Source organism: Chlamydotis macqueenii, chromosome Z (genome assembly GCF_036417535.1).
Source record: "Chlamydotis macqueenii isolate bChlMac1 chromosome Z, bChlMac1.mat, whole genome shotgun sequence".
Taxonomy (NCBI): Eukaryota; Metazoa; Chordata; class Aves; order Otidiformes; family Otididae; genus Chlamydotis; species Chlamydotis macqueenii.
The window spans coordinates 59,750,276-59,772,322 of record NC_141593.1 but is presented as its reverse complement, the minus strand read 5'-3'; the positions used below and the strand labels follow the sequence as shown (position 1 = coordinate 59,772,322).

The window sequence follows — 22,047 nt, the reverse complement described above, 5'->3', positions numbered from 1 at the left end:
TGTCATTCTTAAAAGACTGCTAGCAGCCACACGTCATCACCTCTCACTTTCCTTTCTTGCCAGATACAGATCAAACATTCCCCTCAGTTCTTCCAATTTATTTTTTTTTGTCTAATTGTGCCCAGACCTATCTAAAAAATAATCTATGTACGAAACAAACAGTCAAAAATAGATATTGCTTAACCCAACAACATTGCTATAAGAGTAGTAACAGTCCCGTGCGTTCCTACACAACTAAGAGAAACTAAGCCGTCTAAGGAAGACTTTTTGTCATCCAGGATGTATTACACCTCAGATGCTGTGACAGGCATTGAGGAGACACAGGAGTACTATGAGCAGAGACCTTTATTTTTCTGTATTTTAGGTTATTCCTATTTCCTGATTTATACAGCATATATGGCATCTCCAAAATATTAGAATATGAAACAATTTAGCAGTGAAATCACTGAAAGCATACAATAGTGATGAGAACAAAAGCAGTGAACTATGCAAGAAAAAGCAGCTGATTGTGGTAGGCATGAAATACTGCCAGTATAGGTGGTGCTCTACTGGGATATGCTCAGAGACAGCTATATATCTGCACATCTCTTATCTGAATATAAGGATCAAATGCTAGTAATTACCTCCACATTACCTGCCAGCACTTCCTTAGACCCACAACAACCAAAAAATTAAGCTTGGAAAAAGGGAGGCAAAAGGCCTGAACATGCATTTACTATTATTTTAATTATTTTCATAGGAAAGCTATGTGATTCCAAGCAATAAAAAAAAAAAAAGTAGGTAATAAGAAAAAAAAAAAAAGTCCTGAACAACATTTGCAGGGAGAGTAAACAACACGCAACTTGAAAGGTATCAGCATTAAGGGAGTAGCAGCATTCTTAACTCCTGGAGATAGACCAACTGAAAACTTATGCCAAAGGACTCAGTAAAAGATTCCATGTTCAAAACCTACTGTACTTAAATGTATCATTTGTTGCATATCAAACTACTCAGAGCATGAAGTATATCCAAGTTATTATGAATCTTACTTGGATCTTATATTCCATAGCTGCAAGCTCCCTTGTTCACTCCCAAGGAGAATTTTATTCAAATAGGTGCTGGGATGCAGAATTGCAGAAACTGCAAAAGTGGTCTTATCAAAATCCACTTGAAGATACTCCTCTGCAAAAAAAGTAAGAAACAACGTTAGTGTGGCTATCCCTGAAAACCTGTGGGCTTGTCATCCCTTGGCAAATGTAAAGGGAGAACTGATGTTTACTCTGTACAAATCCCATAACTGATGTCTCTTGCATTAAAGGATTAGCTAACAAGTAACAGGACAAGCTAAACTTGTTTACGTTGTAACATCTGTTGGCTTGAAGGTATATTTTTTTTCCCATAAACCTACCTAGCACAACAATGCTGGAAAAACTGTAGTGATTTCTATCTTTCTGAAAAATTCCTGTTCCTGCCTGAGCAAAACATCTCATCACACTAGCATGACTTTTGTTTGTTATAGCAACTTCAAATCTCTAAAGCCTATCTGCAGTCACTTTTGAGACCCAGCATCCAGGGAATGACATCTCACGCCAGTAAGAATGCTTTCTAAAGAAAAAAATTCAGGGCAACGAAGCAGGATTTCATAAGGCACTTTACAATGGCATAAGAAATCAACACAATCAAAATATTACTTGTAAAAATTTAGTCTTACCCAGAGTGGTAAATACCAAGGAATACAGGATTTCAGAGATGGTGCCAAAGGTGCTTTACCACAGTCTTTACCAGAAAATGGAACACTAAAAGGCAATTTCTTTATAAGCATACATCTTTACACCTATATGGAACCTTACAGAATCTCTGCATATGGTGCAGGATCCATTCACGAAAAATTATTGCAGGATTTGGACATCAGATTATCACTTAAGTAGCACTATCATTTAAGGATATTTTTTCTTTAAGAATAAACTACTTCTGAACACATACGTTAAAAAAACTTTTTTAAAAAAATGACTGAATGTCTCACAGTGCTATCCTATAAACAAAAATAGAGTGTCTCTCACCTTCTGACTGTATATTCCAAACAATAAGAACATTATCAACATCCACAGAGATGACATGATCACCAAAAGGCTGCAGAAGGTGTATCCTTGCCTTGTGACCTTCATAGGTATGAACCACCTGTCATTTCAAAATAGAAAGGTTTTCAATACAAGCTGTTCAGGTGGTGTATCATGTTAACATAATACTTCAGGACAACTATTATACCAGCAACTAGTTTAAATAAAATACACGGAAAGGCTATGCAACTTTAAATGGAAGACAGATAACTTTCTCTAATATTTCAAACTGCAAAAGGCAAAAACATTTTAACTAAAGATTTTTAATGATTTAGTGTAATTTTAATTCATTTCATTCACATGAATTAACAATTTATTTTTTAATCTTTAAATAACTACTTAATAATTATAATTAATTCATAAAATGCAGGCCAGCCATTACAGAACTCGATCTTACATTCTCCTATTTTAAGCTTTTTATTCCTTCCTCTACAGTTTTTGTTTCCCTGAAATTGAAGGTATTAAACATCTACAGAAATAAATGTTTGTAGAAAATTAACTGTCAAAAGCTACACAACTACTGTTTCGTACTACTAAGCAATAAGAAAACTAATAAAAACCTCTTTGTTCCTGGCAAAAGCATGGAGAACATTGTCGTACGAAGCAAATATCAACATGCGGTCTGCTGCCAAACATGTAATGTCCTGTGGCAAAGCATTACCTGTTAATTAAACAAAAGAAAAGTTCAACAAGTTTCAAGTTCATCACAAAAGAAAAAGCCTGACAGTGTACTTATCTAGCTTGGTGACCCACCAAGAAAGCTCTCCTGTTGAATGTTCTGTGGAATTTCTTAAGAGAAATGCACACATTTCAGATGAGTGCAATTACTACTATAAATAAGATCACACTGGTAACAACAACATATGTAACATCAGATTGATAGATCACAAGGTGGTTCTTTTGAAAAACACTTAATAACACATTAGTGAATTATCACCACAAGTAAAGGCACATGTTAGCTTCACGACGACTTATAAAGAAGTTATCCCAACATAACAATTCCGCAGTCTGTCAGAGAACCACAGACTACTGGACTGGCAACACAGATGACAAAATGAAAGTCTTAGCATTGGCAATGCCTACTAGGTTAAACCATTCTGCAGATCTGGAAGTTAGTGACCCACTCCTGCACCCATTTTCTGACTACAGCTAAAGACACTGGGAATTTACTGCTCTAAGAATACACCTCACTCCACACCTCACAGGTTCAGAAAGAGTATCTATTACTATAATGATCTGCTACTTTACTAGCTCACTAGGTAAAAGAGTCAAAGCTCCATACCACATTGAGAAGCTGCTGGTGTGGTCCTAAATGACACAAAACTGAAAAAAATAATCTAGGGAAAAACACTTTCAATCTAGGGAGATACAAAAATGCAAATCATAGTGCTTAACAGTTGTACAAGGAAAGACCAGATCAAAAAATCAGTCACTGTGGGAGTATGCTAAGACACAAACCTACATGATCACACAGCAGCCTTCCCCACAATGTTGCTTCCTATTATGAATTATTACCAGATGCAAAGAATCCTGTACCCTTTGCTGTACTGTAGCACACCTGTGATGGGAAGAATTAAACTAAGAAATTTAAAAAGCTGCACTTTATAAGAGATTTTATTTGTTTGAACATGTTAAGACATCTTCCCATAGAGCCTCTGAAGTGACTTAGGCCTACAAGCAGGTTACAGATACCTGGTACTCCACACAAACTGTATGCAAGTCTGCTTAGGCCAAGACCGTTTTAAGCATATCTCTATTAAAAAGTTTAGAGCACCAACCACATAACATAAATAAATCAACAACACTGTACAGAGACATAATTTATTTTTCAATCACAACTTTGTAAGTAAACATCTCAATTTCTCAAAAAGCTTAAATGATTATGTCTGTAAGATGCAGTCCACTGAAAAGGATTTCACAGAATAAGCAACTCTTTTACGATTTCATAAGCTGAAAATGGAAGTTAATGTGTTTACAGGCGCAACTATTCACTGCTGATCTTCTAAATCTAGTCCTGGTTGTGTGACAGTTATTTATTCTCAGTTATTTATAGGTGCTCTGCTAACGAAAAGTATTTTGCTTTATGAGGTCTGTGTAAAAGCTTTGTGGTATACAGAAGTAAAAACTGTACTTTTCAAGACAGCACGCATCTTACTGAATCATCTGAATGTCTGCTGGAAGGGCCTCTGAAAATCGTCTAGTTTAACCTCCCACTCAGCTACTCCTAAACCTGGATTATCATCCATACTAGATTGGGTTAACTGCAGCTATGCCCAGTTGAGTCTTGAAAATTTCTGGGGAAGCAGATCACTCAAGCTCCACACTGTACTACAGTTTCCTCCCAGTAAGGGCCATGTTTTCTAACCTCCTCTGTGATTCACTCAAGCTGCAACCTGTGGCTGTTACCCCTTGTTACTCTGTCTACCATCACCACCCTTAATTCAGCTCCCCCATCTTCGTAACTACCATTCAGGCAACAGGCTGCCTCTAGGTCACCCCTTATTTTTCCTTTTGCAAGACTAAACTAATCCAGTTACTTCAATGTCTCTTCTCATACTGTGTGCTATAGGCCCCTCAGCATCCCTCCTGAAAGAGAAAGGGGAGCAGTGCTGGGGGGAGAACTGCCCTAACTGTGTACGGCAGTCCAGGCATGGCCTCACCAGCACAAAGTACAGCAGAATATCAGCCTTCCCTGATCCGCTGGCTGCGTTTGTAACATAGCTCAGTACACAGCCTGCCTTATTCAAGCTTACTGCATTGTTGGTCCACATTCAACCTGGCACCAGCACAGTCCCAGTTCCTTTCAGCAGGATGCCACGCAGCCAGTCAGTTCCTGGCTTGTTCTGTCCCAGGTGCAGGATTCTGCACTTGCCCTCGCTGAGCTTGGTGAGGTTTCTGTTGGCCCAGGCCTAGCATTTTGCAACACCTTTCCAGACTGAAGCTCTGCCATTCTGGGTGTCAGCTACTCCTCCTAACATAGTATTATCTACAAATTTTTGCTAAGACTGCACGCCACCTCATCATTCAGGCTGTTGGTGAAGATGCTGAACAACGTGGGCCCTGCTGTAAACACACAGGTGCTATGCTTTGTTACCAGGTGCCAACTGGATGTCAAGTCATCAATTAATATCCTGTGTATCCAGCAGTCCAGCCAACTTTTAACACTCCCTGAAGACTTCTAGTTCCATCCACACCTGTTTTACTCCTGTAAATATTTTCCCCCTATAAAACAGCCTTCTAGTAACCACAAAAATAAACAAACAAAAAAGGGATCTGGAATTAACAGTTTTGTTCACTGCTCTCTCCTTAAGGCCTAGGGGTGTTCTTGGAAAAACAAGATAACAAGAACAGGAGGTTCACAAGGTGTATCACTAAGAGAACCAAGTTACAGTTGCAACAGCAGTGTTTCTTCCAAACTGATATCTGATATTTCTAAGACTCCTTTCAACATATTTCAGTGTAAATATTAGTACATAAAATTAATTTTCCATTTTTTAGTTGAAAATCAAGTGCAGATGTCACATGTGCTAAAAAAAATAATACTAGGAAAGAACAATCTGTGCATACTTACTCACAGCAACAATACCAAGCTTCTTCACCTGCAATGAAAATATAAAAAAGGCATTCTTAGTGATCCGTTGCAATGTATCTGCTACCAACAGAACTAGGAACCGACCTAGATGAGATGAGGAATTTGCATGCCTCGCAACACAGAAAAATTATTAATGTTAGTTTACAACAACATCTACAGGAAAACCCACAGACAGTAGATCAAAAGGAATGGGGCAATGTATTTGCCAGAAGACAACTACTCAGCAACATTTAGTTGTGCTTCTTGATACACTTTACCCTAATGCACAGGAAACTAAACACATGTTTAGACATCCTGCAGAGCTCAGGCAACCTTGTTTTCACCTAATCTCTGCTTCTACTTTATTTGTACTACAGCCACACCATGTTACTATCCTAGCTCTGTTCACACAGAATTTGCTTCAGTTACAGTCATCTTTGCTCAGTGATGATCATTACTATTTTGGTTCAGAGTCTGTGGAGACAATTGACCAGAGCGAACAATAAAATACTACCAATAAAAGCAGAGGAAGATCTATGCTGTCTGCACTCTGCTGTTCACTATAATAACTCGATTCAGTTCTGTTTTGTTACTGTCTCTATACACTGAAAATGCTTTTATCATACGGCAAGAAGTGAGTCAGTATCACAGGCTTTCATCTTGCAGAACTTAATTACCCTCATCTGTTTCCACACAGAAGTTTTAATACACAGCCCTCAAACGCCAAGCCGCAGCTATCCAAACCACAGGTGAGCCTCTAGCAACAGAGGAAAAGCTTCAGCATCTGGGCGCTCCTCTGCCCCACGGATGGCCCGTGCTGCACCCGCCGGGGTTGCCCACATGGCTAAACCTGCCTGTTCCGGCCTGTTTAACCAGCAGCCTCCCTTCCTCCCAGACGGGAGCAGGCGAGCAGCCCTGACTGCCGCCGAGGCCTGCTACCGGGCCACATGCTCCCGCCTCACGACAGCGTGGTCGGGGGCGGGGAGGGGGAAGAGAGGAGGAGGAGGAGGAGGAGGCAGACTGCCCTGTCCTGCGCGCGGCGCCGGCCTCCCCAAGGCCCAACGCCGGACAGCGGCGCGGCGGCCCGGCCGGGGAAGGAAGCCGGGGAAAACTGCGCGTGTGTGGGGAGCGGGGGGGGCGGGGGGCGGCAGGTACTCACGTTGTAGGTGTGGATGCTGCGCCCGACGGCGGTGGCCAGGTAGAACTCGCGGTGGCGGCCGTGGTAGCGCAGGACGTGCGGGACGTGGCCGCTGAAGCGGCCGAGCACGCGGAACCCGGCAAACAACCCTCCGCCCTCCCGCGCCATCGCTCCCCCGTGCGCCGGCCGTCCGTCCGCAGGAAGCGTCCCCCCCGTTCCCGCTTCCGGCTAGCCCGCCCGGCACCGCTCCTCCTCGCGCCTGGCGTGCGCCGCCGAAAGCGCTCCCCGCCGGCCTCGTGGTTCCGCTGCCCGACGGGACGGCGCTCCGCCGACGCGGGCGTGGCCCCGCGGCCCCGATCCGGACGCGGTTTGCCCTCGAGGCGCGGAGGGCAGCCCAGGGCACGTGGCGGGCCACCACCTCCTCAGAGACACTCCCCACAGTCACGACTGCTCGTTTTGGTTTTTTTTTTTTCTTTTTATTCTTTTTTTAAATTTATTTTTATTTTTTCCTCCCCGCTTTCCCCTCAGAAAGCACCAGGCCCGGCTCGGGCTGCGGGCGCGGAGCAGGCCCGCCGCCGGGGCGCGGGCAGCCGGAGCCGGCCTCGGCCTCCCACGGCGCGTCCCGGCGGGGCCACCCCCGCCAACCACCGCTGTCCTGAGTGTTTGGCGGGTTTTTGTGTGTGTGTGTGTGTGTGTGTGTAATAAATTACATTTAAAAAAAAAAAACAAACCCAACCCGCAGGATGATTTCGTTGCCGACAATAAATACTCAGCAAAGTCCGGTGGGGGGGTGGGGGGCGGACGACAGCGAGTCACCCCCCGCAAGGCCCCCTATCCCAAATTGAAGTAGCTTCTCCACACCGCCATCAGCTCCCGGGCCTTGCTCTCGTCGCACGGGCCTCCGCTCGCCTCCCCGGCAGCACCGCCCTGCCACCGCACACGCGTTAGCGTCCCGCCGCCGCCCCCGGAGCCTCCTTGCAGTGGGGCGGCCCGGCCGCCCCCGCCCCGGCCCCGGCCCCGGCCCCGGACCCACCTGTGGCGGCTGGTAGCCCGGGCAGTGCCGCTGCACGACGGAGAGGGCGTCGCGCCAGCGGGGCGGCGGCGGCTGCCCGCAGTCCCGCGCCCTCTCCAAGGCGCACTCCAGCAGCCGGCCCGCCCGCTCCGCCCGGCGGGAGCCCTGCGAGCAGACGGCCCGTCACCGCCACGGCCCCGCCACCGCCCGCCTGAGCCCCCTTTCCCATCCGCGCCCCCGCAACGCGTCTCAAGAACACCCGTTCTCCCTCCTCGCTCCCCATCCCCGCCCCGTTCTCCTCGCTTTCCCCCCTTTTTTTCCCTTTCCTCCTCTCCTTTTTTTTTTTTTTTTTTTTTTTTTCCGTGGAAAGGGAATGCCGTCTAGCCGCCGGGGACGCGTGCACCCGGGCGAACCTCGGACTGCTGCGGGCCTGCCGGCGGGGAGGGAGCGTCCTCGCAGGTGTGAAAATCGAGCTGTAGCTCCTGGAGGGAAACAACAACAGACAGGGGATGCTCGTTAAAGCCGCGCGCCCCGGGGCCGGCTGCCAGCCCGCTTCGGACACCCCCTTGCAGACGGCCCCACCGCCCCGACTAGCCCGCTGTCACCCTCCCCCCTCCGCTACCCCCGCCACCCCCGGCGGCCCCCGCCTGCTCTTCCCGCTCAGTGCCGGCTCTGCCTGCGAACCATCCGCGTATCTTGGGAACCGCTCATCACCTTTGCGACCGTGACACCGTCTTCAGCGTCGGTGAAGCATTAGACAAGCGATTTTCAGTCCTAGGGGGTCTGCAAGGCGCCGGGAAGGGTCGGGTAGCGCTCTGGCAGCAGCCGCCCGGGCTCCTGCTCTCCGTCCCTGCCAGTCCCAGCTTCAGCGAAACACATTTTAGGAAGGTCGCCGGAGGAGAGTAGGAGACAACTTCCCCGTCCTGTTTCACAGGCACCGGTTTACTAAACTAGCCAACTCCCGGCTTGCTAATCGAGAATTTTCAGAAAGCGGTTGCCGGCGGTCAAGGGTAAAATCGTGGAGGCAGTTGCCGTCCCGACAGTTTCCCTCCGATGCCACCAGAGAAACCACCAACCTCGTTTTCAAAGGTCGTCTGCGGATCCAAAGTGTTTAGGAGATCCTCTTCTATCTTCTCGTGGTCACAGAGGCTGAAATTGTAGGTGGAGCCCCGCGCTAAATCGGCGATCTGAAGAAAGATGACCAAGCCACAAAAGACTGCGTAAGAAAAAGCCAAAGGTTAATTCTCCGGCACCGCTACGTGACCCGACAAGGCACGCAGAACAGATCTGAAGAGAGGGATGCCGGTGCTTCGGGAGCACTAGAAAAACGGGTTGATTACCCTTGTGATGATTATCCATGGTTGTCTTCACACGTCGTTTTTTCTCCTGCTGGGCTTCAGATCGTGGCTGCCTTCATATATGTACCTGTACGCCTACGGAAATGAAGGTTTCCAATTCCATAACCGGGGCTCAGTTGGACGTCTCATGCTCCTCTTTCCAGAACTGTAAATAATAATTATTCAGACTTGAAGTCGTGTCACTGATTGGAAAAAAAGACGGGATTAATGAATAACGATCAAACACAGCATCCAAGCCCAAAACACAACAAAAGAAAGAAAAAAATTCCGCAACAGCCAGTCTCGCGCCAAACAAGGGTGACTGCGTGGGGTCCACCTTCGGCGTGGACTATTGCCGTAAGCCGCGATTTTTCTCCCAAAGGCAAGAGAAAACTCTTCACCTGCGGACGGACTGCCCAGGGGCGGACGCTCATACTCTCCATCCTGAGGTCGCAGGGGCATCTCCTGTGCGCCGATTTAACACGGGAGCGGGTGGAGGGTAGTGCTCATTTCCCTGTGCTGCCTATACCTTTTTTTTTTTTTTTTTTTCTCTTGAAAGTGAACGTTTTACCTTACAAACCACTTTCCCCAGGGAACACTTTCACTTGCGCAGGCTGCGGGGAGAGCAGCCGAGGGACTCTTGTTCTGCCGTAGGGACAGAGTAGCTGGCACGGCAGCCGGCTGGCGACCGGGATGCCCGGGACATCGCGGGCCAGGCTGCTTGGGACACCGAGGAGTGGGATGCCTGGGACGTCGGGAGAGGAGAGATGTCCCCACTGCCTCCCTCGCCCCGAGGAGCCTCCCGAGTGCTTTCTCCGACGGCGGCCGGCACGGACGCCTCTGCCACGGCCCCCGCCAGGCATTTCCCAGTCCCGCCAAAGCCGTACCGGGAAAGTGGCCTGGCAGCTCCCGCGGAAGCCCCGGCTCGGCCGGCGCGGACCCCGAGGGGCCGGCGGGGCAGGGGCGCGGGGTTCGTACTGCAGAGCCACACCGAGCCGAGCTGCACTAAACCGAGTCTGCCGCCTTGCCGCGGGCGCGCCTCCTTTAAGCCCGGCCTCAGCTCGGTTTCAGAGAAAGTTCGTGTTCGTTTTCGGGGAATGCTGCTCCGGCGTGAGTCAGTAGGGAAACCCGGGAGGACTAGCCGCCTCCGCGGCAGAACGGGCCTTTACGGTCGGCCCAGCCGGGGACGAGCCAAAGCGGATTAGTCATCCCTGCGCGCCTGCCCGCTGAAGTGGGGTCCCCCCCGAGTGCTTCTCCCTTTTTTCTGTCTTTTCTTCTTCTCGAGCTTCACCTCGCAGGCCTGCCGGCTGCTGCCTGCCACCCTGCCCGGGGCTGGAGTCCTCTGAGGCTATGTATGTGTGTGGATATAAATTTAATTCGGCGTTTTAAAACCGATGCCTTAAAAGCTACCGCACTAACTGATACGGAGCTGCAGAGCAGGTCAGCTGAGCTTTAGCTGCGCTCAGGTAGCCCTTAGCACTCGACAGGCTCTTACCAGAGTCCTTCGCTGCATCACTCTCACAGAGTTGTGAAACTAACCAACAAAATCTCAGTTTCCTAGAGAGTGTCCTGTTCTCATAGTCCGGAAGCTGTTGGCGCTCTCTTAACTTGGAAAGCCACATGCTTTCATCTTTCTCCAGAGCTTTCTATCTGATGTTGCTAATGGGCTTCATAACAGCTAGTAAGTTAATAAAAATGCAATTATTCTAAATAGCTTAGTGTTTCTTGTTGTACAGCTCCATAAACAAAGATGCACCCCAGCATGAAAAAGTCACTTTAAGTGAGTTTTATTGTATTCATGAAAACCAGCAGCATAACTGACAAAAAGCCTATTCCTGAATTCAGGGTAATACTGATCTAAGGAAGGAATTCAGGACCAGGGACACACTCTGTTTTACTTTCCATTGTTCATTTGACTTTACTGAATGGGACACAACAATCCAGTGAATAGTTAAATAAAGGTGTTTATTTGTCCTTACTAAATCCTGTGTATAGGTAAAGGGTGCAAACTTGTTTTAATGCAAATATCACAGGCATGCAACCCTTTTCCACCACTGTTAATATGCACATGGTTTTATTTCCAAAGTTTTGTCTCTGAAGACAGCAGTAGAACAAAGTTGCAACAAACACTGGCAATAGAATCAGATCAGTAAATGAAAAATGCGTATTTTAAAGGAAGCAGAAACGTATATTGCTACAAAAGACAATTCAAAACATGCTTGTAAGTAAGTTCAAATGAAAGACTATTAAGAAAAAAAGGAATCAACTTACTTTAATCACTTTTTTTTTGTATGTGAAAAGTTCTGTGCATAAACAGTATTTCTCAACAACTTCGCTAGTCTCTTAATTTCCACCCAGCAGCAGCCTCAGAAATGGCAAATTATGATGAATATGTTTTAAAGTTTGCTGGCTACACTAACTTCTTCAGAGATACAGGTTGAATTATGACATATGTATCAGAGAGGTACGGGGGGGAAAAAAGGGGGAATGTAGAAAAATATGTCCATTTTAATAACTACGTAAATACAAAACTTTAAACTTTCACTTGCTTCAGCCATAAGAATGCTAAGGCCTCTCACTTCTGACAGCAGTTTTGGACCTGAGTGGTTGGCCAAATTTGAGGGATTTGGAAGTGGTTTCCATTAAGAAATGATTTCCGTTAAGAAACCACTTATAAGATAAACAACTCATGACAAGGCGTTTTTCTGACAGAGCTTTATATTTACAGTGTATCCATCTTCTTTCTTTCCTAGTCCCTGCTGCCTGGCTGCCTTGAAGACCTCACATTTGTGACCATGTTTGATCAGGAGAAAGATGGGATTGAAAAAGAGGTGCGAGTCAAGATGGTATTTGTGTGGGTGGGACTGCTGCCAGCCCTCACCAGGAGAGGAAGAGTTTGAAGCCAACAAGAAGCCACTGACTTTGGTACGTATTTCTGATCAATATTATTATGTTACTGGCGTTATAGTTTGTCAGTTTGGCTTGTATTTGCTGGGCCAATTTTTGATGATTACATCTTGGTACATTGCAACTGAAAGGCAAACTCTACAATTTTTTTTTTTTTAATATATATGAGTAATATATTCCCTCCTAAAATACCTCACTGCTATGGAAATGCCTTCATATCCTGGATGTTTAACATAATTACACTTTGGATATGTAGGATTTGGAATTTCTTAAATTGTGAAATGATGTGCTTGAAAAGGAGAGGTGAGGGGAGATGATGATTACCCGAGGGAAGGTAGGGAGGTGGGAAGGAAGTGAGTTGGTGGTTGAGGACATGCACAGGATATGTGGCAGGCCCAGTGCCCAGCACAGGCTGCCCCGGGGCAAGGCAGATGCACAAGCCTGTCTGTGACCTGCCCAGCTGTTCCCAGCAGCCACATAGGCAGGAGATCCTCCATCATTCTGGGCAAACACTGCTCAGATTTCCATTTTCATGCATCAGGCTGTGGCTGAAGTGTTCCCTGCTGGCCCCTCCACAGGTGCAGAAGGCACCTCACACTTCTGTGGTTCCCAGCTCTGCCTAATCACTGGTGGCAGTACCCAGCTGGCTAACCAAAAATACCCTGTCTATAGCAGCTTGGGTGTGTGAGCGTCACCATCAAGAAACCTGTACTCAAGTAAAGATGAATATGATGTTAGAGATAGCCTTCATGCACAGAGCACGAAGCTAAAAGCTCAACAGCCTTACATTTTTGATATGTTTTTGTTAAAACAGTTTTATTTCAGAAAAGGATGTAAAATTTTTTTGAAACGTCATAATTTCCAACATAATGGAAATTCAGAGTATTGGCTACATTTTTTTTTCCACATTCCCATCTGACGCCTGATCCTCGCTCTTCCTGGTCCCAGACACACAAGCCTGGCTGGGTTGGTTGTCTCTATGCATGTTTAGGAGCTTATCTTCTCAAACACAAGTGGTAGCTAAATACTGGTGATGACCTCCCTATGCCACTTGAAATATGTGTATGTATTCCCGTCAGGAGCACTTGAGGTTGGATGGTGGCTGACAACAAACAAAACAGCTCTGAGAGAGTGTAGCAGCTGTTGCCTTTAGTACTCAGCTTCTCCCAGAGACCAAAAGACATGTTGGCAAAACACAGACATATGTCCACATTATTGGAAAGAAATCTAACCCTTTTGATCTCATAGGCCATGATGATGGTATTTATTTGGGTAGCTGCTGAGTAGACCATCAGCACATGAGCAGGACTCAGGTATGTGGGTCCTGAGATGAATACAGAATACTTTTCTCCCCAGCCTCCCAATGCTGGCGGCTTCTGTGTGGCACATAGAAAACCCCAGGTTTGAACACAAAGGTGTCTAAGTCTCCCACATCAACAGCTGGCACATCCTTTCTTTTAAGAACTTAATACAGATCTTAACATTATTTTCAGGACTACTTATTTCTAAAATTAACTTCCTGTCTCTTTAGGAAAGCAAACATCTATCAGGAAGATAAACTTCAGCACCAGGAGCCAGACTGATGGCCATCTTGCTTTGGCAGGATCCAGACTCTCAGCTGAGGTTGACAGCTGACTAGTCACAGCAGCGAGGACCTGTTAGTCTCTGCACAGGTCAATTGTTAGAAGGAAGAAAATAAACCTTCCCAGAAGGAGTCATACTGATTCATTGCCAGAAGAGGACTGCAAAGACTCAGCACACTTGCAGTTAATAGTAAGGTGGTTTGTGGGTTAAACACATTTGTCCCTACTGTCCTATTACTGCCATCCCTTGTTCCCTTGCCATCTCCATTTAATTTGTCCAAGCACCTTCTGTCTCTGCATCTCCAACATAAGCCTCTGAGTCTTTTACTTTTCTATTCTTATCAAATCCTGATCATTTTCCAAGTTCACCCTTAATGCTTATTTTTAAGGTTTTGTGTTTCCTAGGTAGAGAAGAGTCTACCTGCTGTCAAACTTGCTTTCTCCTAATCCTCATCTTTTGAGATTCCATGAGAAGCTACAAACAAATGTCTTAAGACATCAGTTGCATCTACTCTGGTTCACAAATGCTAAAATACCAGAATTGTAACCACGTCACAATTTTGTGAATTCTTAGCTCATCTGAGTTGAGGCTATTCAGATACTTTAGTCTTGCACGTTCATACCTTGTTAACATGTTTAACTTTCTTTGAAGTGTAGCTTGCATTTCCCAAATTAATGAGTGGCCATTACAACAGTGCTGTGATCTTTTTTTTTTTACCCTTTTCTTTCAGTAGTACTCCAGTTTAACTCTGCTATTCTTCTCTGTCAAATTTAATATACTTACACTGTAACTTACTGTCTGTACACATTGAAATGTAGTGGTTAAGGAGAAACTGAAAAGACGCATACGGAGGACTCTGATCAAGTCCAGTGTGCATGCAGGATCTGAACAAATAGAAAACATCACTTTAAATTCTAGCTTCGAAGACATCACATTTAGCTAGGTAGGTCAGAGATTTTCCAGCTAGCTCAGATAAGGAAACATCAGTTCCCTATGTTTGAAATATTTCACCAATTCTCTAAGGTTTGTCTCATCCAATAATTATTTCAGTAGAAAACCAGTTGGATTACTGATGTGTTTTTTTAAGGGAGAAACCCTCAGGCCCTTAATCAGCAAGGTGAATTAAAAACTCTTGAGTTCTTGAGAAAGTTTGTCTCACTGCTGTTTAAAGCAGTGAAACTGAAAGGACATCCTTGTCCTTGTTCAGTCACTGGATCCACAACTTCTGGAGAAGCTGAAGAATGATATATATCCAACTGGAAACTTTGATTGCTAAACAACGTTTCATTTTTTTTCTGATACACAGGTGACAATCTTTAAAAAACAACAGTAGCCTGTTCCTTGTCCTATATTTGCTCTTTAATGCACTTTGTTGCTTGCTTTAACATTATGCAATGACAATTTTATAAAACTTTTCTCCACATTTCAGTTGCACGCTCTTTAACAGGAATATAGTCAAACACTGCTATGAATTTCACACTGTCATTGTAATTAAAGGATACTGTAAATAAAAACATAAATTTGTAAGATTTTTTTCCTCATTTCCTCATCAGGTATTAGTAAAGTAAGTAAATGATTTAAATTGCACTTGATTGAATGAGAAGATAAGCTTCAAATTAAGTAGTAATAATACCGAGATATCATATTCACTATGGGGTGCAATGTAACCTTAATATTACAAACAGTTTGCTACAAAGCAGCTTCTTATCCTGCCATTCTTCACTGCAGTGCAATGTTGACAATCTTGTGACTTTATGCTGATTTTGGTAAAAACTTGAAGCAGCTCTAGCCAGTGCTAAAAGGTTCACATCAAAATGGGATTAAGCTGTTGTATTTCTAGGGCTGCAGAAATGATCAGAATTAAGCTTCTTCATAACCAACTGATCAGTTTCATACCCTACTGCTTTACTTTTTGTTAAGGAACCAGGCATTAGCTGAATTTTCTTTCTCTCTACTCTCAAAAAGAGCAATGTGTCATAAATCTACTCTATGTAAATACTACTGAATTATATTTTCGCAGGAAAGATTGCCAAGTAGCGTAACAGATAGATGTAGTACAGCCTCAGGGAAAGCAAATTGAAATTCCTGCTAACTAGAACCAAGAGGATGTCTAACTCTTACTTTAAACTCCTGGCTTAAAGTACTTTCACTTGGGACTACAATCCTCAATGCTGCCGCTCAATTGTTGCATAACCCGGGCACACTCACTCCCTACAGGAAGCCTTCTGCCCAGAAGTCTTTATTTAATAATGTCCCAAATAATGTCAAAAACTCCTGGTATCTCATGGCCTTGGATTTGCATTTGGTGCTGCAAACAACCCATGGTCTAAAGACAGCCCGGGGAAGACACAGCACGTGGCAGCATCTTACAGGACATGGTTTTGGACAGCCCTACTTGTCAGCCTGAGAGAGCTGGAGGAACACCTACACTGAAAGCACAATAGTTTGTTTATTTGTTCCTGCCTTCACGGCTCCCTCCCTCCCTCGCCGGCCCAGGACCTGAGAGAGCCAGGCTGCCTGTCCCACTCCCAGGGAGGGCAGTGGCGTTTCCCACTCACACTGGAGCCCGGAGCAGCTGTGTGAGGAGCGGCTGCCTCCCCTTCAGAGGTGGCAACTTCTTTGTGGAGACTGGAGCCTGCAAACAGAGCTTTTGTCTCCTGCCAAAAACCCCACCTCCCACTGCTACTTCTTACACTAGCTGGCCTGGTAGTGTGCTCCAAGATATGTCTATCCGAAAAGCCACCAGAGTATTATATTGGATAAGGTAGGCTGTAGCTTGTGTGAGGCTAACAAAGCTGGAGTCTGGGTAAAATATATGTATCCATGTCACCTTATTCACATATTACACCCTGCTCAAAGTTTCAGGTCCTTACCAATCCCTGGGCACGCACCACGTCTCCGCGCAGGCCCTGCCTGCCGGCCCCAAGCCAGTCCCCATACCCCAGCCCTTCCACCAGCAGCTGCATGCTCTCTCAGCCCTGCTGCTACCCAAAAGTCTGCTTTCAGACAACTTAGATGTCTCCTATCTTTCTATCTTTAAATTTCCTCTCACTTTTCTGCTCATGCCATCTGTTAGCACAAGTCACACCGGGTGAAGGGTAGAGGGGAGGGGACACTGTGGTTTTTGCATCCAGGCTGTGCACAGAAGATTTTATTTTGGAACTACTCCTGTAGATACTGAAATCTGTTGTTAGTCCTCCTCTTTGTTATAATCCTCCCGTTTATGATATTTTTTTCTCCTCAATATTTTCCAATAGTCAGAAGCACTCAGGAAGTTAATGACAGTCTGGTTCAGGTACACAAGAATGTCAACAACTAAAAAGCTCCCTAAAACAGAAGTTTGAATGTGGGTTTTAAATACTTCACCTCCCTCCCTTGCTGAGTGCTGATGGTGTCATACTTTGTCTTCAGCATTAGAGCAACTCCCACAGTGTCAATCAGCTGCTTCTGAACTATTTCATTCACTAATGGTGCAGAGAAAATAGCTATAAACTTAATTAAAAAAAAAAAGCAAACAACTTTCCTGGTATTTAATACATTATCTGTTAAATATATTTAAGTCTACACAGTTATTAGCTCGAGCAGCATAAGCTCTGGCATGTTGTACCACTTCCAGAGGGCAAGTTTTGCACACAACTTTCCCGTAATGAACGGGTACAAATACCCAGTCATGGGGGATTTCTGTATAAGAGCTATTGGAAGGTCAGTTTCAAAAACCTGGTTTTCCAACAATTTCAAATCTTTTCCTAACCATTTTGACATATCTGAACTAATTGTGTGTACCGGAGAGTCTTGTGAATTTCACTAATTCTTGTGAATTTTACAAATCTAACTACTCTTTCAGTAATTGGCATCTGTTTAACTAATAAAATCTAATGCAAATAAAGAGGGCCAACTGTTTCACTCTCCAACTTCGATGATTTGGTTTGCTGTTACTGGTTTAGAGTGCTCTATTCTGGCTTCTCAAGTTTGTTCATGTTTCCTTGTGGTCTTTTCTGGCCAGCATTGCATTTATCTAAACTACTCTTCGTATGTCTGCATGGTTGTCAGGCTCCCAAACCATATTTAATGTTTCCAAAGCTCCAGAAAAGCCATGGGCAAGAAGAAAATACCAATTTCTAGCCCCTCTTTTGAACACAGATATGGATTCTCATGGTTCAGAGCAGTTGTCTTCCATCACATAAATTGGAAAGTACTTCTTTTTCTTCCCCACTGAATGTAAAGAGGAAAATCTTTACATTCCATGACAGGTTGCATAGCTTTCCAAAAGGATTTTGTCACTGATCTTTCTCAGCATCGCAGCATCATACTTTGCAAGTGGCAATCTTCTTTAAAATATTTGCTGAAATCTGGAAAAAACCAGAAACACAAGTTTCCTTATACCCTCAGCTCTGATATATAATAAGATTTATTTTCTCTCTCCACTTAACACTTGTGAAAATCAGATGGCCAGTGGATCCCAAGACCACCCTTGTGGTCCAGTGGTATCCTGGGCTGTGTTAGGTGGAGGGTTGCCAGCAGGTCAGAGGAGGTGATCCTTCTCTTTTCAGCACTAGTGAGGCCACAGCTGGAGTACTGTGTCCAGTACTGGGTTCCTCAGTACAAGACAAACATGAACATACTGGATAGAGTTCAGTGAAGGGCCATGAAGGTGATGAAGGGAATGGAGCATCTCTTCTAGAAGCAAAAGCTGAGTGAGCTGGGACTCCAGCCTGGAGAAGAGAAGGCTCAGGGGGATCACATCAATGTGTATAAATACCTGAAGGAAGGGTATAAAGAGGACAGAGCTAGGCTCTTTCCATTGGTGCCCAGTGAAAGGACCAGAGACAGTAGACACACACTGAAACACAGGAGGTTCCCTCTGAACATCTGAAACACTTTTTCATGGTGAGGGTAACTGAGCACTTGCACAGGTTGCCCAGAGAGATTGTGGAGTCTTCATACTTAGGATCATAGAATAATAGAAAAAGTTACGTTGGAAAAGACCCTTAAGATCATTGAGCCCAACCATAAACCTAACAGTGCCAAGTCCACCACTAAATCATGGCCTGAAGTGCCACATCTATTCGTCTTTTAAATACCTCCAGGGATGGTGACTCATCCAGTTCCCAGGGCAGCCTGTTCCAATGCCTGATAACTCTTTTGGTGAAGAAATTTTTCCTGATACCCAGTCTAAACCTTTCCTGGTGCGACTTGGGGCCATTTTGCCTTGTCCTATCACTTGCTACTTGTGAGAAGAGACCAATACCGACCTCCCTACAACCTCTTTTCAGGTAGCTGTAGAGAGCGATAACATCTCTCCTCAGCCTCCTTTTCTCCAGACTAAACAACTCCAGTTACATGAGCCAGTCCTCACAGGGCTTGTTCTCCAGACCCTTCACCAGCTTTATTGCTCTTCTCTGGACGTACTCCAGCACCTCAATGTCTTTGTTGTAGTGAGGGGCCCAAAACTGCACACAGTATTTGAGATGCAGCCTCACCAGTGCCGAGTACAGGGGGATGATCACTTCCTTATTCCCGGCCATGCTGTTCCTGATACAAGCCAGGATGCTATTGGCCTTCTTGGCCACCTGGGCACACTGCTGGCTCATGTTCAGCTGGGTGTTGACCAGCACTTCCAGGTCCTTTTCCACAGGGCAGCTTTCCAGTCAGTCTTCCACAAGCCCGTATAATTGCATGGAGTTGTTTTCACCCAGCTGCAGGACCACAATTCTGTGATTTTAAAACTTAACACACCCTGAAAATGGTGACTTCTTTTGAGTTCATGACATACTAATTTATGTCTTTTAGCTGATTTTGACAGTTGTCATCTTAGTCCTGATCCCAACACAGACCTACAAACCTGATGCTTCACTCCAGCAGAGAAATCAAAAGTGCTTGGGCTACCCACCCAGGCTGTCAAGAGTGGGACAGAGACCTTTAAGTAACAAGTTCTACTGAAGTCTTAGGACTCAGACAATGTCCCTTTGAGGTGGACCAGAGTATCCAACCTCTTTTGGGCTGAGTAGAGTAAATTACTCAGATCCCCCCACCTGAACAGCACATTCAAACACCATCTGCTGCTTCTTCCTGCTCTGCACTTCTCCAGCATGAATGCTGGCCTGATTGGCAAGCTCTGTTCAACTGCATTTTGAGTTAGCCTGGTAAATCAGGCCATCTCAAGAAGAGTGGAGAAATTTGATTCCTCTTTCCAGTTTTTGACTGGTGGGAGGCTCTAACCCCAGCTTCCCCAGCATCATGCTTCTGAACTCACCTCCAAGTCAGTGTTACACATCTAAGGAGATCTGAGCTTCAAAACAGGGACCTTGATTTCATGGATTGCCTTTAGGTAGCACTTAATACCAGGCAGTCAAATTATTCTCTCAGGGGCAGGCGTGTAACAGCACTGCTTGAGCTGTCCACCTGATCAGACTAAGTTGAACTTTCTCAGCTTGGCTTTTTGAGCCCCTTCAAATATTTTAAAATAAATGGAGCAAGAAATTCACAAGCAAAGCAGGAAATCAGAGGATAAAATGAATCCTTGGTATCAGAGATCTCAATCCGTTTCCAATGGTTAAAACACTCTGTTGGTCTCTAAAAAGGACTTCATTAGAGATTACACTTTGTTGTAGTTTTGATAAATGCTTTGTTAAGATTGATAAAAGTTGGCAAAACCATTTTAAGTGAATGTAGGTTATGTTGATACAGTGAAACACTAATTATCACAGCAAATAATAATTTTTAAAAATACTATTTTGATGTTTAACTGACCGCAGAAATATTTCACATAAACTTGATAGGATTAAAAAATATTTTCCAGGGTACTTTTCCCCACTTAGATCTTAGAAGTAAATGCAGTTAACTGAAAGTATTGTTTCTCAGCCTTCCTTTTAACTTTGAAGAAAAAAGTGTGTGTCTGAGCAACCACTGGCCTGAATGCAGCTATATGGAAGAGAAAGCACACATGTTAAATATTTAGACACTCTCCCGTTCCTACGCTGGGACGGACATCCAAGTATATCATGCCAACTACTGGAAGTAAATAAGAAATTTAAAAAGTCTAGACATTGCTTTCCGTCGGTTTCCAGACATGGCTGCTTTTATCGGAAATTAGATTGCGAGTATCACAACTCTTGGATCTGGACAAGACAGCTCATCCCTGAGGTTGTGAAGTCCGTGATACAGTGTTGCTTCATGAGTTTTCTCAAAGTAATTGAGATGAGAAGTTTGAACTTCCTAGATCTAACTTTTAAATTCTGCATCCTATGTGTTGGGTTAACAATTTCTGAAGGAGATTTGTACTTTCTTACTTGCAAGGATCAAATCTAATGGGGAATTACTCTGCTTCGGTGAAGAGGACTTCATGATATTGTTACAGATAACTCCAGATAAGATTCTTAGTACTTTTTTTTACATTGCAGTTGCATAGAAAGGGAAAGAAAATGTTGATTTACAAGGTGTCTTACACTCCAGACACTAAAGCACTCAAATGACTGTGTTCAACCCTGCTTGCTAACACCACACAACAGATACATCTTCTATTTGGAAGGAAAGTTTCTCGGGAAGGCATTTCAAAAGAAAGCATACCATTCTCAAGCTATCATTTGTTAGGAACAGGAACAAAACTAGCCTCTAATGAGTCCGCATTATGAAATAACTCTGATTACAGATCTTCCAAAGCTTGTGCACAGAAATTGCAAAAGGAAGCATGCCATTTGAACTGTAATGTTTGTTAGGAGTGGAAACCAAACAAGTTCTAAAATAACTGAGATTACCTGTACTAAAGGAGTGTTAGGAAGGCATCCATTAATTTCTTCAAAAAGTTGTCTTCAACATAAGATACGTATGATTAATTGAAAAGGTTCTTCATGATATTATTTTCCTTTTTATCTTTAATTCTATGTGAATTTCCCATACCTTTTAAATTTAGAAAGGAACATATCCCATACATGGACTAAAGCCTTGTGGATACATGGAACACTATCTCCTGTCACCAGTAAGAATTAAACCAGTGGCAAGTGCCCTGTTCAAATTCTAATAATAGCTATTGTATTTTAGAAAGTGTCAGAATAAGGCTAACTTCTTATCCAGTGGAAATCAACAGAAGTAGTAGCATAAGGAAGTATATACAAACCATTCTCTCATGACTTATTTCTCATTTTCTGGGGTTAATATGTCAATTTTCAGTCATGTTTGACTAACTGTCTATCTAAGCAGTATGCTATTATACTCAATGTATGTGGATAGATATGTACTCTACATAAAGGAGAATGGCTCAAGTGCATGAAAGATGCTAGTTGAGAGCTTAGAAGTCAGATCCAGAGGGAAGGAGAACACAATGGGTGTCCCTTAGAGATTACCATATCGAGAAGTAGTGTTGGATGAAGCCTTCCATAAACAATTGGAAGAAGCTTCAAGACTGC

At 44.4% G+C, this 22,047-nt stretch overlaps 1 protein-coding gene and 1 long non-coding RNA gene across 2 annotated transcripts in view; both read right to left on the bottom strand.

Annotated features, from left to right (window-relative positions):
- WDR36 (WD repeat domain 36) overlaps positions 1-6,973 on the bottom strand; it is a 30,948-nt gene extending 23,975 nt beyond the window's left edge. Inside the window, exons 1-5 of the mRNA XM_086770769.1 lie at positions 6,827-6,973; positions 5,668-5,695; positions 2,657-2,757; positions 2,040-2,157; positions 1,029-1,161 (exon numbers count right to left, since the gene is read on the bottom strand). Coding sequence (XP_086626895.1) covers positions 1,029-1,161; positions 2,040-2,157; positions 2,657-2,757; positions 5,668-5,695; positions 6,827-6,973 — 527 coding nt within the window. The remainder of the gene's footprint in view (positions 1-1,028; positions 1,162-2,039; positions 2,158-2,656; positions 2,758-5,667; positions 5,696-6,826) is intronic.
- A 555-nt stretch (positions 6,974-7,528) lies between these two features.
- On the bottom strand, positions 7,529-7,963 carry LOC147596366 (uncharacterized). Its single transcript, XR_015261391.1, has 2 exons — positions 7,839-7,963; positions 7,529-7,732 (listed from the first exon to the last, which is right to left on the bottom strand). It is a non-coding gene; the product is annotated as an uncharacterized LOC147596366 (long non-coding RNA).
- Between the last annotated feature and the right edge of the window lie 14,084 nt (positions 7,964-22,047).